The sequence below is a fragment of the Procambarus clarkii genome, chromosome 5, assembly GCF_040958095.1.
Source record: "Procambarus clarkii isolate CNS0578487 chromosome 5, FALCON_Pclarkii_2.0, whole genome shotgun sequence".
Classification (NCBI taxonomy): Eukaryota; Metazoa; Arthropoda; class Malacostraca; order Decapoda; family Cambaridae; genus Procambarus; species Procambarus clarkii.
Window position 1 is genome coordinate 41,558,387 of NC_091154.1, and position 15,935 is coordinate 41,574,321.

A 15,935-nucleotide genomic window follows, 5' to 3' on the forward strand; every position below is an offset into this window, starting at 1 on the left:
TGAAGAGCCCAAAGGAACCCGGAAACGAACCCGGGGAGGGGGGGTAAACATACCAGAGAACCTTCTGTTGGTTCTGTGATGAGTTTCTGTGAGCCAGCAACCATTTCCCAGGTTTCTCTGGGAACCAAAGGTGTCCAGAGAAACAAAAAAGGAAGAAGGCCTCAAAAGAAAGAGCATACAGTAAAATGGCAATGGGAGGAGATGGAAGCAAAAACACTCCCCCTGAAACGCGAGCACACACTCCCAGGCACATGTAAACAAACAAACCGCAGTGCCACCCTAGCGGCCATGCAAGGAAGCAACCCGCAGAAGGAAAATGGCCGCCAAACAAAAAAAAGAGATGCGGCTCATGCAAGGGATCCGAAATCACGCCGGTGAATGTGGGAAAAACAAAGCAGGCAGGAGGGGGGACTAACCCCCCCTCATGCCCAGAAGGCACAAAACCCAAGCTGGGGCAAACAGCCCCAGAACCGCTAGCACACTCCCCTTCCACAGCCCCGGGAAACCGCAACGGAGGCCAAAGCTGGCTCGCATGACTGTCGCCGACCCGGATGGGGCAGTCCCCAAAGCCGCTCGAGTCTCACAAACATCGAAACCCCACCCTGACTCCGAAACCTCAATGTTTGGGAGCCGGGAGCATGGGAAGGGGGGAAGCAAAACAAACAACACCAACCAGGGAGGGGCTCGGGAGCACAAACAAAACCAAAATCAAAGTGACGAACGTCCCCCCCCCCCCCCAAGTCTGGGTCCTTATAAAAAAAGTGGGGCAGCCTCAGGACATCCGGTGAGCAACCAACCTAGGGCAAGGTAACAGCAACCGATACCTAGCATGCGAGCAGCAAAAGATCCCTACGGAGGTAGTCCATGAATGACTTGTGGAAGATAACCCCAGGCTACACGGGCAGTACTTACAGAGCACCTAAGGAAGATGGCCCTAGGCGCATGCAGCCTCAATACTCTGTGAATTATACCTGGCTCGAACACCACAACACAGCGGAACAACACCACAAGGGCATAGCACTGGACAGAGACTGGAGCCAGAGTTGAACGACCGCCAATCAATACATCAACCTAAGAACTGAGGTTGGATGGCTGGCACAAGGGTCCGGGGCACCCCCATTCCTCATCCTGGGGAGGGAGGAGCTGGGGAGGGAGGAGCTGCGCAGTCAGTGGCGTAGCGGCAATTGTGACGTCATGCTTGTTTGCTTGTTTTCAGATTGTGGAGTTCTGCTTGATAGTTTGCTTTTCAGTAGCAATTTTCACCATGTGGAGTTTGTTATGGGACCCCTACCTTTCTAGGTACCTAACCCGGTAGATAGCAGACATAGAATGCTTCCAAACACATGGGGGGTTTCTTTAAGGCATTGCTCCTTGCGCCTCTCCTGGGGGGGGAGGGGCCAGGTTCTGGCTAGCAGTCCCCGGTAGGCAAGAACTCTGATCGAATTGATTGATGCCGCAATCTAATACATATATATCAGCCCGGTAAGCTCTGGGAAGCCGGATGGGCTCTCCACAGAAAATATGAATATGTTGTGATGTAATTAGTCAGGTATAAATGGGTAGGAGTTGGAGCATAAAGAGCTAGATCTCACTCCTACTGTCACTGATAGGTAAGCACTGACATCCGTACCTGGATTGTATCTGGATGGAGTTGTTCTACTCTCCAGCCCCGGCCCGGGGTCAGGCTTGACTGACTGAATCTCCATGATTCAATGAGTCCTTTAGTTACCATTTTACACTGATTAATTATGCAGTTCTTCACCTTAACCACAGCTTTGTTTTGATATTTGTAAATTTCCTTTAGAATCGTTCGCAGAATATCAACACGTGCACTCTTTCCTCTTTAAGTATGAAGAGATTCAGCTCCTCCAGTACTAATATTGGCATTGGTACGTATATAATATTTGTTATTGAGACATTACTCAAGATCATATTCCCCATCAATAAAGGTTTATAATAAAGTGGTTAAAAAAAATACACAGTAACAGGAAACTCCCATCATCGTACGAGTCTTTGAAGTACCCATTAACTTCGACATCAATCATGCATAAACTTGTGTTCTCAATACACACTTCATTATATTTTGTCTGGAACCAGACTCCAGATATAACATTATATTTTGTCCATCCCAGTACTGGAACCAGACTCCGGATATAACATTATATTTTGTCCATCCCATTACCAATGCCTGGCCTCTGGACTTAACATGTGATTATGACAAAAATACTGAACACTCAACACCCAAAAAACTTAATGATGTAAGCACAGAGGAACAAACAAACTCATATGAGCACATCTGCCCCATCAGTGGTAACAAGACATTTGAAGCAATTCAATAAGATTCATTAATATTCGTCTTATTGCAATGCTTCATCACGTTCATTACCAAGATTCTCAGTCATCTTGACATATGAAAGACCAAACTCTAAACCTGGCCAGGGCCTTAAGTTTATGCCTCATATGGCTATGACAAGGTAGGTACTACATACTCTCACTTCCAACACCACTGATTCTACAATATTAATCTTATCTTGCTGCACATATACACAGACACACGCAACATAATAGACTTGGAAGTAGGGCTGCTAACAACACTGTCAATGGAAATGTCATACAAGGACATACCTGTGCGCCATGGTTAATATTTTCTGTACCTAACGCTAACAGATTTCGTGTGGCAAATGCGTGACCCATTATAGTTCTTCTAGTCACTAACAGAAATCCCACGAGTATTTCTCGAAGTGTTGTTGTCTACACTTTAGAATGGGTTCACCAAACTTTCAATAATACCATGAGATGTCGGATACATGTATTGAGAGCAGCGGAACCTCCTGGTGCCTTCAGTTCCTCATACCAAAAAACCTTAGGATGCACATGATAAACTCTTTGAACCATCAGTAGACATATATACAGTATTCTTAAGGTTTCTACTGTAATATAAATGCTACACCAACAATCTCCATCACCTGATGGGGTTCCCTCCTCATGTATGCATCTTCCTACCTCTCTCAATAACATGTGACTCCCACATATTATTACAACTTCTCCTTGTTACCGATTTCAAATATGCTGAGAAAATAAGGATGTCATTCTCCGTTTCCTTCTTTATAAATGTGAATAGTGGCTTCCAGGCCCTATTAAATTTAAAGATGCCATGGCTACTGTATTAAAGTACAGTACCATTATCAAGTCAAGGGATCAGGAGAGTGACACCTTATGGTAAATAAAGAGCACATGATTAATACCTTGACCAATGATGAGACAGGTGTCGCTGACTTCACGTCTAGATGGATTCTTCTTATTTGTTGACAACCAACCATGGTGACAGCAGACAAAGAAGCAACAGGAAGGCCCTGGTAGGGATTAGTTATTTCTTCATTTTCTCACCATTTCCTGGAGGTACACGAATGGCCACGATCTTGCCGTCATTCAGCCGTAGGTAAATGCCCTTCTGCGTCTTGATAACCATTACTGACTGGCCCGCCTTCAGAAGAATTGGCTTCCCATCTCCCGAATTTGTGGGGATGCTAACCTCTGCAATACAAAGTTTATTGGAAATACTGAAACATTTGTTGGCAAGTTAATTTCTGCACCATAAAAGTCATTGGAGCTAGTGAACCCTTTGTAACCAACTCAAACTCTGTAACACAGAGGTCATTACATTGATTTAAACATTTGGGGAGGATATTATCCTCTGCAACATTAGAGGATTCAATAGCCATTAGAGCTCTTTTAAATAGCCTTGTTCATGACTTACAAAATTAAGCCTGGTTCATGAACCACAAACTTTAGCCTTGTTCATGACTCGTTCATGAGCCATAAGCTTTAGCCTTGTTCATGACCTGTTCATGAGCCACAAACTTCGTTCATGACCCACGAACTTTAGCCTTGTTCATGACTTACAAAGTTTAGCCTCCTTCATGACACTCGATCACCCTCAACCTACACTTATACCCTTGTAGAACAAACTCAGGTAATGCCGTTAACCCCCATTATTTATCCATGGACTGAGCCGAGACCATTACTCCCCACCATGATGTTACAGTTGCACCTTAGAGACAGCTAACTAAGACCCAGTTAAAAAGTAATGATACACTGAGATCACTTCATGTTTAGCTATTGCATAACAATATGGGAATGTAAGAATTAAGGAACCACAGAAGGTTTATAGGCCAACACGAGATAGTTTGAATTGGCCCATGAGTGTGCCAACTCCTTTTTATAGCCAGCCAAATACATTCATGTTTAACTTACACTTGAAACAATTGAGTGATCCCATATCTACTGTGTTAGCAGGTACTTTGTTCCTTGACTGAACTACACTGTACAAAACACAACATAAGAAAAGTCCCCATAAACACACTAACATGGCTAAATATTTGACACCCAACCTACACACCCAAAAATATAGGAAGTAACAATGTTTTGGCCCATCCAGGATCACACGACCTGGTATTAGTCCTGGCCGGACTTGATGATGGTCCAGGACAGACAGAATAATTATTCAAAACAGGCTTGATAATGGTTAAGGATGGCTTTGAAAATGGTGTAGGACAGACCACAACATTGTCACTTCCTTTATTTTCAGATGTGTACTCACCTAACCTAACTGTGCTTGTGGGAGATGAGTATTGGCTCACTGACCTTATCTCTCAACTGTGGGTTGGATGTCTTCCCTTATAAAGGATCAAAATGTCGAACTGAATGCCTCTTTACTAACCCTTAGGCACGGTGATTTGCTGAACAGACACCCCCTGTTTGGCTAGAGCCTCGACGGGGAAGTTGGGCTGAGCTCCACGCGATAAAATGTTCGGTCGGTGGATGATTCCGCCTCCTTCTAACCTATGACCCATTTCTGCTTGTAAGGGCCGTACTGTGCCAACGGGCTTGGCATACACCACTCCGCTGTAACATTTATGTTTACAATGACATTTAAATACTTAAATTATGCATCAAATGCTTTACATATTAATGGCTTTATTTAACATGCATCCTCTATACCTACAGAGGTTGTATAATAATAATTGTATAATGTGTATAATAATACATTTATTATTATAATATAATACTGTACCTGTATATGTATACATTATGCATATGTGTAAGTATGTATGAATGAATGAACAAAAAGTGAAAAATGTATGTAAGAATGAACAAACAAATGTATAATTTAACCCTTAAAGGGCACAATACATATATAGCCAGGGTGAATAGCTATTGCAGGATGGCACACCACAACTATGTATGGTTGGGAGTACCATTAAGATTCCAAACTCCCACAAATTCCAAACTCGGGGTTCACATCAGCTTCCTGCTTGATACCTGGTTGATGGGGTTCTGGGAGTTCTTCTACTTCCCAAGCCCGGCCCGAGGCCAAGCTTGACTTGTGAGAGTTTGGTTCACCAGGATATTGTTTGCAGCAGCCCGCAGGCCTACACATCCACCACAGCCCGGTTGGTCCGGCACTCCTTGGAGAAAACTATCTAGTTTTCTCTTTAAGATCTCCACAGTTGTTCCGGCAATATTTCTTATGCTCACCATGCAGACACCATGTTTTAAGTAGATCACCATAAGCAGACACCATGTTTTAAAAAAATTGTGGGCAACATTCCCGGGTGTGAAGGCCTCAGTACTGAGTGAGCAACCAAGGCTGGCACTCACAGCATGAGCTAACAGCACTGCTGTTCAGCTTGTGACCACAGCATCACCTAAAACTTTCAAAATATATATGTAACTGGAATTATTTTGCCATAATAGTATTACAGAAGAGTCCGACTGTGGTAAAGACTGTGTACAATGTTCCGATATCAGTGAACTCAATGCTGTTCAAGATGTTCACAGCGCTAGCCACAGCACACTGCCATTGTTTCGTCCCTCTAAGAATCTTCAAACAACTTCTCATGTTTCTTTACAAAATAAACTTGTGGAAAAATTATTCATTTATAAGATTTAGTGAGCAGGATTCTGATAATAGCAGGATTGTGGTGAGAATTAGCAATGTGTACATTATGGTGGGAGGAGGAATCTTGGCGAGGAGGAAGGGAGAGGTGGCGTCGTCTGCTGACTGTTTGGCGACCTGTTATTGTCTGGACTCACCATACCAGCTTAGAGGCTCGCTATGGTGAGCACAAATGAAGATACTTATGTATAGCATGTGTGTGTATATAGTGTAATAACAGCAAAAGGAGTATGTTGGGAGGAGCCATTTTGGTGATGAAGGTGTTGGTGATGGAGGGAGTGACATGCTGTCGTCTGCTAGCAGCTGTTTCACGTGTCATGCAGTTTTTTGTTGTCACTATGTTGTTTGGACACCATACCAGCTTAGTTGCACAGTTATGGTGAACAAAAGATGTAGATAATTATATATAATGTGTGTATACAGTGTAATAAAAGCACAAACAGTATTGTGGTAGGAGGAATGTTGGCGAGTAAGGTGTTGAAGGAGGGAGGGAGGTAACATCTGCTGGCTGGTGTGAGGCAGCCCACTCTTGTTGTTTGGACTTATCATACCTACTTAGTGTTTCTCTATGGTGAACAAAACATACAGATACTTATATATAACCTGTGTATATAATGTAATAACAGCAAAACTATTTGTTTATTGTCTTATGAACATAACTGAATGACTAATATGCACACCATACTTTTGAGTATAGCAATGGATCACACATTTTATTATATCAATATATCACACTACACACTATTGAATAATATTACCGAAAAAAACAAAAAAATAACAGAAGAAATCAATCAAGACACATTGAAAAAATTAGGTAATAACATCTTTGTGGCAATTCCTGCCTGACTGCACAGCAGTAGCAGGTGGAGGAGGACAGAGCAGAATTCTTACTGTCTCAGCGCCTCAATTTTGACTGAATTCCTCGCTCAATTGCAGCCAAAATGTGTCACCAACGATTGTGTTCGCAGCCTCCAAATATGACACCCCCCCCCCCAGTGCGCAAGAAATAAAATCTCTGGAAAAAATTCTTTTCCGTTTTTAATGTGTCAAAAACCCTTTCCTGAGTAAGGGTATAGTAACAGAAGGTCGAAATTGTAAGTACTTTAGCTGCTATGGGGTCTGTAAGTTCGTGTGTGATGTCATCATTCCCTGGCCGCCTGTGGTATATGCCCCCGGGGCCGGTAGGGCGCTTGGGGCAGGATGCGCGAGTTGCCGCGAATATATTTTTGTTGATTTTCTGCGCACAGTTCCAAATACATTTTATATGCTTTTATGTGCCAATCCTATGTATAATGAACATGTACACTATATTATGGCAGTAGAACATCTGTACTGTCCGAAGACACTGTGTTACGTGTATGACATGTGTACACATATTCCGCACATATTTCCATTGTATTATGCTAATTTATGTATATACACAGTCTATGTACACACTATACACTATATACATTCACCATCAACACACTCAGAACTCCGAGAGTGTCAGCTGCCACACCCTCACTCCTCCAACATCCAGTCTCTCCCTCACTCCTCCAACATCTTACTCGCCAACATTGCTTCTCCCACCATACTGTTATTGTTTGTATTACACTATTTACACATGTTATGTATACCTATCTACATGTTTTATTCACCAGAACTATGCAAGTAAGCCGGTATTGTGTCCAAACTTTACAGTGGCCACCATACACTGCATGAGAAATCACACAGCAGCCAGCAGATGACGTTACGATTACGTCACCTCCCTCACCAAAATAGCTCCTCCCAACATACTCCTGTTGCTGTTACTACACTATATACACACACATTGTATATACTCATGTACAAATGTGTTCACCATAGCGAACCACTAAGCTAGTATGATGAGCAAAACAAGAGTGGCTGCCACACAGTGAGGCTACTGTACCTCGATTCTCTCCCTCACCACAATTACTCCTCCCACAATACTACGCACATATGTACATGGGTGAGAGACGAGGCATCCATGAACACATCAAGTGAGGGCTCAGGTAGGCGCCACAGCACTGAACCCAGAAAACTACAAAGAGAAAACTGACGATGCAGCAACCGACGTAAAGCCCCCAGAGGCCGAACTCAATGATCACAAGAGCGGCGGAAGGGAGATCCCCAAAGGAAGCAGAACAGCCGCTGAAGTCAAACCCAACCTAGTGGGTAAGCCAGCATGGCGAAGTTTAGACTTCCACACAGCTGTTCAAACACCCATTGTGTGACCGGGAGCCCTCGAGAAACAGGCGAAGGCAGGACTGCAGCCGCAGCTTCCTCCTCTCTCCCTGGCCAGAGAGACAAGCTGCCCAAGTCTCACTACCATCTAAACCCCGCCCCGACTCCGAAACCTTCAGACGTTTGTGAGCATGGGGAGGGGAGTTGTATCAGGATGAACAACACTAACCAGGGAAGGACACGGGAGCACGGACGAAACCAAAGTCGATGTGATTAATGCCTCCAAGTCCAGATCCCTATAACCAAAGCGGGGCATCCGGGTGAGCAACCAACCTAGCACACTGCAGCAATCAATATCTAGCATGCAACGCTGAAGCCGCCTGTACCCAAACATCAATATCATAAGACTGGGTGAACTGGAGTATGAGCAAGGAACAAGACTCACAAAACCCAGGGTCAAAGGTGTTACTGACCCAACAGGCAGCATGACGGAAGCAAAAACTGGCGAGTGTCACTCTGAGACAAGAGGACAGAGCAACTATCAAACTGGCACTCAGTGAGTTGGAACCCAGAAAATGCATCCATTGGTCCAAAGAGCTCAATGGGACTTAACAGGGCTTTTAGGGTGACTGCTAAGGGAAGCCCAGGCAAGGAATTGCTAACCGGTTAGGCCCAAACTACCAAGAGAACTGCTAAAAACTGAACCCTTGCGGTGTGTACAAGCATGGGGGGCCTAGCGGAACACCACCAATACAACAATAAGTGGATACAAACAAGGGGCAGACCCACACTAGGTAAAACAAACAAAAAGAAAAAGAAAACCCCGTGGTTGCCATCAAACATCCCCAGGAAGAAACAGAACCGGCCACTGTGTATAATGGGAGACAAGCTGAACAATACCTTGCGCCCCTACCAGCAACAATACCGCTCCCTATCCCAAGTTCACACGGGCTAAAACTACCCGAGCTGACCCCACCAAGGGAAGGCAATTGCCAAGCAGCAAAGGGTCTACAGAAGCAATTCCTGAACGTCTTGTGGAAGATAACCCCAAGACGCAAGGACAGTACTTACAGGGTGCTTAGGGAAGTCGGCCTTAAGTGCAGGCAGCCCCAGTACTGATGAAGTACTCCTGGCCAGCACACCACACACAGCAGAAATACACCACAAGCCACAGAACTGCAAGGAGTCAGAGGCCAGAGTCGGCGACCACCACAGTCGACATCAGCCGAGGAACTAATAGCTGGAGTGGTTGGTGCAGAGGGTCCGCCCACCCCTCCCGGGATCGGGTGGGTAGGGGGGGGCAGGCTTGGGTGGATGATCGGCGTGACGGCATTAGTGACATTTGCTTGTCTGCTTGTATTAGTTTGGGAGTTCTGCCTCCCTGTTTGGTTTTTAGGTAGCACTTTTACAATTATTTTGTTACTCCTACCTTTCTGGGAGCCAAACCCAAGTCGACGACAGACATGGAATGCTTCCAAACACATGGGGGATTCTATAGGGCCATTGCTAATTGTGCCTCTCTAAGGGGGGCCATGTTGTTTTTCATGGTCCCCGGCAGGCAAGAGCTCCAATTGACTGATGACACAGTCTAATACATTTATATCAGCCCAGTAAGCTCCGGGGAACTGTAGGGGCTCCCCACAGAAAACCCAGAAAAAAAAAAAATGACATTCTAATAATTGTGATCAATTATATTCCCTGCAACTGCCTCCACTGCCAGGGCAGCTGGAGAATGTCTACTCACTCAGCGCCCATAAATTGCTCAACTTCTCAGCTCCATGGCTAAAATATGTCACATACAATATTTATTTTAGTTTCCCATAATCAGAGACCACATTTTAACTATATAAGAAGAGAAAATAATATGTTGGAAATAATTTTTTTGCAGTGCACCACGTGTCATATTATAATGCGGCACACTTTAGAGGTTAAAGATCAATGATCCATATATCACATGTCACTGTTACCCCGCTGAATTTTGAAGAAGCCATAGACAGCATGCCCATGCACTCTGCATCAGGTCCAGACTCTTAGAATTCTATATTCATCAAGAAGTGCAAAACACCATTGGCCATAGACATCTTTTGGAGACAGAACCTAGATACTGGCATTATCCCTGACCATGGGTTCAGTTCATGGGTTCCCATGGGAACCACATGGTTTCAGAGAAAGGCACTCAAGTAATGGAAGCTGGGACACCATGGTGAGGTTCTCCCAGAAGACAACTGTTGCTAACACTGCCATCAGGTTAAGTAATGGAAGCTGGGGCACCATGGTGAGGTTCCCCCAGTAGACAATGGTGCTCACACAACTATCAGGTTAAGTAACAGTAGCTGGGGCACCATGGTGAGGTTCCCCCAGTAGACAATGGTGCTCACACAACTATCAGGTCAAGTAACAGTAGCTGGGGCACCATGGTGAGGTTCCCCCAGTAGACAATGGTGCTCACACAACTATCAGGTCAAGTAACAGTAGCTGGGGCACCATGGTGAGGTTCCCCCAGTAGACAACTGGTGCTCACACAACTATCAGGTCAAGCTGGGACACTATTCTTTAACTGGAGAAAATACTGGCTGTATGATTAACCAATGCAACCCTTTCATTTTGTTCATGGAAAGGCCAATAATAAGTTTGGAAATTTGGGAAAATTGGAATATAAATAGAATAAATTTCATAATCATTTTCAAACATTAAAATTTTTATATTGATAAATTTTAAACTATTTTTGTTACCTCTAATATAAATAATGCTATGAAATAGAGAAGTGATTATTAGACTCACCCGATCTTGGTTCCCATGACCACTTGTTGACCCTGCTGGTTCTTGGGGTAGAATGCGGCATATGACGGTCTACTATAACTGATGTTAGCTTGTTTTTCCAGTTCATAAGATCTTTTAGCTAGCCGTTTTTCTGCACGCGACAGCTTTTTGTCTTTTCGATCTACAAGCAAACTTTCATGTTTAAATGGAGCTTTAGTGAAGAGAGAGCCATGTTTATGCACTACCTCCTGTAAAATTTCATCCCTGTATTTATCAGCCTTTTCAGTCATGTCAACAGGTTCAGGATCACTTTCATTTTCAACGAGAAGGTTGCTGATTTCTTTGGATGACAAATGGGCATCGGGATTCATTTCATCGACAATACGGTCCGCAATGCCTTGTTTATTTACTTGTCTGTCATATATACGTTTTTCTAGAGAATTGTCTGTTACAAGGCGGTAAATATGGCACTCCTTTTTCTGTCCATACCGATAGACTCGACACACGGCTTGAGTGTCATGGCAGGGATTGAACGAGGCATCAAACACGACCACTCTATTGGCACCCACTAAATTAATGCCCAAACTCCCCGCTCTTGTAGACACTAAAAACAATCTTATATTAGGATTCATATTGAACTCATTAATTAGTTTTTCTCTATCCTGGGCTGAGGTGCTGCCATCTAGTCGAAAATACGACCGATTTCTAAGCCAACCCTCGTAGGTACCAGGTATGTAAGACCTCTGTAGGAACTCTTCCAGGAGGGTAAGGGTGAACAGAGACTGAGAAAACACGAGGAGGCGGTCCCCTAGTCTCACGCACCCCTCCAAGATCTGGAAGAACACTTGGAACTTTGCTGAGTTGCTCAGCGAGCCTGGCATGTAGTCCTTAAACAAACCCTCCGTCCAGTCTAGGGTCATCTCGTCTTTCTTTGGGTCTTCTTTTTTCTCGTCCTTTTTGTCTTCCGAATTTTCTTCTTCCTCTTCCTTGGTATCATCTTTTTTAACAGATTGTGCATCAGTTTCTTCACTTTGTTCTTTGGTTTTTTCCTCTGTTGATGGCGTGGGTGTTGTTGGTGCGGCGGGTGTGGCTGGTGTGGCAGGTGTTGCAGGGGTAGCGGGTGTGGCAGGGGTGGCTGGGCTGGGTTCACCTGTATTCCCATGGCTGTTTGTCCCATTCGGGTACACAGGCTGACTTGCAAGGGGATTATTATTGGAGTGATTGAGAGGTTGTCCCGTTGGAGTGGTGACCCCCAGCGGCTGCCCCGGAGAATTAGACAGTCCCATGAGTCCTCTTGAAGAGTTGGACACACCCAATGACTGATCCGATGAATTGGGCACAGACATCGACTGTCCCGATGGGTTGTGAATTGACATTGATTGTTCTGAAGGATCAGAAACTCCCATTGACTGTTCGGAAGGATTTTGAAGTCCCATTGACTGCCCAGAATGGTTAACTAAACTCATAGGCTGCCCTGAGGAATTATTAACTCTCATAGCCTGATCAGAGTTGGATAAGCCCATTGACTGTCCCCCAGGGTTGGATAACCCCATCGACTGTACTGACGAGTTAGAAATTCCTAAAGATTGCCCAGAATGGTCGGGCAATCCTAAAGACTGCCCAGAATGATTATGAATCCCCATAGACTGTCCAGACGAGTTTGATAGACCCATGGACTGTCGAGAAGGGCTAGAAAGTCCCATTGATTGGTTAGAAGGATTAGGAAGACCCATGCCCATTGGTGAGTTGTGCATGTTGGGAGAAGTAGAGGGATAACCAGGCAGTGATTGACTGACTGGAGTATTGTGTTGGGGGTACTGCGGGACGTAAGGGTTATTGTACGGAGGGTAGGATCTGGGATCATTAGCACCATAGCCCTGGTTATACCATGGATAAGGCATCTGCATCCCATACCCCTGGTGTATATTATGTGCACTCATGCCATAGTTGGCCAGGCCACCCTGGTTATCTCGGAGCTGGCCCATCCCATGATGCATTATTGGGGGCCCCATTGGGTCCTGGAAACCCATATTGGGTTGTTGAAGGCTCATTGTACTTTGGTGATTCATGTTCATCTGCCCCATGCCCGACTGAGACACCATACCCCCTTGATGGCCCATGCCCAGCCCCCCACTCCCAAGCTGCTGGGGTAAACCTCTGTTCATCTGTGCTGGTGAAGCCCAGCTGGGCATTGGGTGTGACGGAACGTTGAGTAAAGATTGGTTCGGCGTACATATTGAAGACGCTCTCCGGGATTTGGTTTTCCCATCTACTTCATCCAAGTCCAAATCAAAATCTTCATTGATTTTCTTCTGAACAAAGTTATACAACACATCTGGGTGGTTCCATATCTGAAAAATAAAAATTTTGTCATAAACATCAAACACTACTTCAATAGCCTTGCAAACACAACTCCAAGTTCTAAATGCCAATTTCCAATTACTCTACACAATTCATAATGGAAAACTATAAGAGGCATGATGATCAGATGCTTGCTTGCTTGTACTGTACCCTGGGGCACATCATGCCTACATGCACTAACATCAGCTGCTTGTTTGTACCGTACCCTGGGGCAAATCATGCCTACACACATTAACATCAGCTGTTTGCTTGTACTGTACCCTGGGAGGGCGGGGCACATCAAGCCTTCACGCACTAACATCAGCTGTTTGCTTGTACAGTACCCTGGGGAGGCACATCATGCTTACATGCACTAACATCAGCTGTTTGCTTGCACAGTACCCTGGGGAGGCACATCACGCTACACGCATTAACATCAGCTGCTTACTTGTACAGTACTCTGGGGCACATCTCACTACACGAACTAACAACAGCTGTTTGCTTGTACAGGTTTCCAGAAAACATCACGACTACATCTTGAGGTTATCTTGAGATGATTTCGGGGCTTTAGTGTCCCCGCGGCCCGGTCCTCAACCAGGCCTCCACCCCCAGGAAGCAGCCCGTGACAGCTGACTAACACCCAGGTACCTATTTTACTGCTAGATAACAGGGGCATAGGGTGAAAGAAACTTTCAAAAAAGAAAAAGAAAGGCCCCAAAGCCCAGACAGGGTCAAATGGGGCCCAAGAGCCTCAAGGCCACTCCCCCCGACACAGGCCCTTGGGAAGAACCAACATCCACGCTCACTGTACCTAAAGAAAAGGTGGAGTCCAAGGAAGAGGCCTGAAAGGTGGTGGTTCTGCCGGGAAGACCCAAAAGCTTTGGTGGGACAATCGGGCTTAACCACCTCCATAACTCCACCGGATGGGGTAGTCCCCCAAAGCTGCCCAAGTCACGTCCTGAGCAAAACCCCGCCCCGACTCTGAAACCCTCAGATGTTTGGAAGCCGGGAACAGTGGTAGGGAGGAGCAGGAAAGCAGTCTGTGTCTGCCATCTACCAGGTCAGACACCAAGAAAGGTAGGAATCCCAAAACAAACTACAGCTGGTTCAACATTGAAAACTGAAAGCCAAACAAGCAAGCAGAACTCCCCAATCAGAAAACAAGCAAACAAGCATGACGTCACAACAGCCGTCGCATCGCAGTCTGTGCAATTTCCCCATCCATGGGAGGGGGAAGGGGGGTCCAAGACCTCCCCCTTTGGCAGCAGCCAGCGCCGCAAACTTATGAACGTTGTGAGCACAGGGATACACCGCAGGCTGGCTGGACCAAATAACCCTGCTTGATACTTGATTGATGAGGTTCTGGGAATTCTCCTACTTCCCAAGCCCAGCCCGATGCCAGGCTCGACTTTTGAGAGTTTGGTCCACTAGGCTGTTTCTTGGAATGGCCCTCAGGCCCACATATCCACCACAGCCCAGTTAGTCCAGCACTACTTAGAGAAAATGACCTAGTTTTCTCTTGAAGATGTCCATAGTTGTTCCGGCAGCATTTCTTATGCTCGCTGGGAGGATGTTGACCCTCACCACAAAGAGTAGCGCAACATATCTCACTTCACCACAAAATAAGAGCAACGTGTCTCACCTCACCACATAAAGAGCAGAGCAACATATCTCACCTCACCAGAATGAGTAGAGCAACATATCTCACCTCACCACATAAAGAACAGAGCAACATAACTAACCTTGCAACATATTGCAAATGCTTTGAGAGGATTAGCCATGGCCTTGGTGGCGGCCAATTCCGACATGAAGGTGGCATAAAGTTTCCGCTGGATTTCTGTCATTCTGCACAACAAGACATGTTCTTCCTTCTCCGGCAGTGTGGTCGCCAGAACCGTGTGGCCTCGTCTGAAACACACAGTCATCATCATCATCAGCACAAAATACTGTAGTCAAAGTACAAAATACAGTAGTCATTATCAGTTCAAAGCACAGTAGTCATAATACAAAATACAGTAGTCATTATCAGTACAAAATACACTTTGTACTCCACTTGTGACATTTCTCCATTCCGATACATTGCCTCTGATCACTGCCCTCATTTTTCTATCAGTCAGAAAATTTTTCATCCATGTTAGAAGCTTACCTGTTACCCCTTCAATATTTTCCAGTTTCCAGAACAACCTCTTATGGGGAACTCTGTTGAAAGCCTTTTTTAGGTCTGATGCAGATAGATGCAGTCAACCCAACCATCTCTTTCCTATAATATCTCTGTTGCTCGATCATAGAAACTGAGTAAATTCGATACACAGGCTCTTCCAGATCGAAAACCATACTGTCTGTCTGATATTATGTCATTTCTCTCCAGGTGTTCTACCCATTTAGTTTTAATTATTTTTTCCAATATTTTGACTATTACACTTGTCAATGATATCGGTCTATAATTAAGGGGGTCTTCCCTGCTTCCACTTTTGTAGATTGGAACTATGTTAGCCTTTTTCCACACATCAGCTACAACTCCTGTAAACAGGGATGCCTGAAAAATCAGTTGAAGTGGAATGCTGAGCTCAGGTGCACATTCTCTCAGAATTTAGGAGAGAATGTGTAGGAGAGAATGAGAAAAACGGAAAAACACAAGAAATAGGCCCGCAGAACTTCCATACACATGACTGATGACAAAGTCTGACATTAG

General features: G+C 44.9%; 1 protein-coding gene across 6 annotated transcripts in view; it reads right to left on the bottom strand.

Annotated features, from left to right (window-relative positions):
• The window catches only part of LOC123763469 (uncharacterized), a 109,306-nt gene that overhangs the window by 31,186 nt on the left and 62,185 nt on the right, over positions 1–15,935 (bottom strand). For all 6 annotated transcript variants that reach the window (XM_069301982.1, XM_045750615.2, XM_045750623.2 and 3 more), the window contains 4 exons: positions 14,986–15,151; positions 10,925–13,254; positions 4,721–4,905; positions 3,388–3,534 (listed from right to left, as the gene is read on the bottom strand). In XM_069301982.1, the coding sequence (XP_069158083.1) occupies positions 3,388–3,534; positions 4,721–4,905; positions 10,925–13,254; positions 14,986–15,151 (2,828 nt within the window). The remainder of the gene's footprint in view (positions 1–3,387; positions 3,535–4,720; positions 4,906–10,924; positions 13,255–14,985; positions 15,152–15,935) is intronic.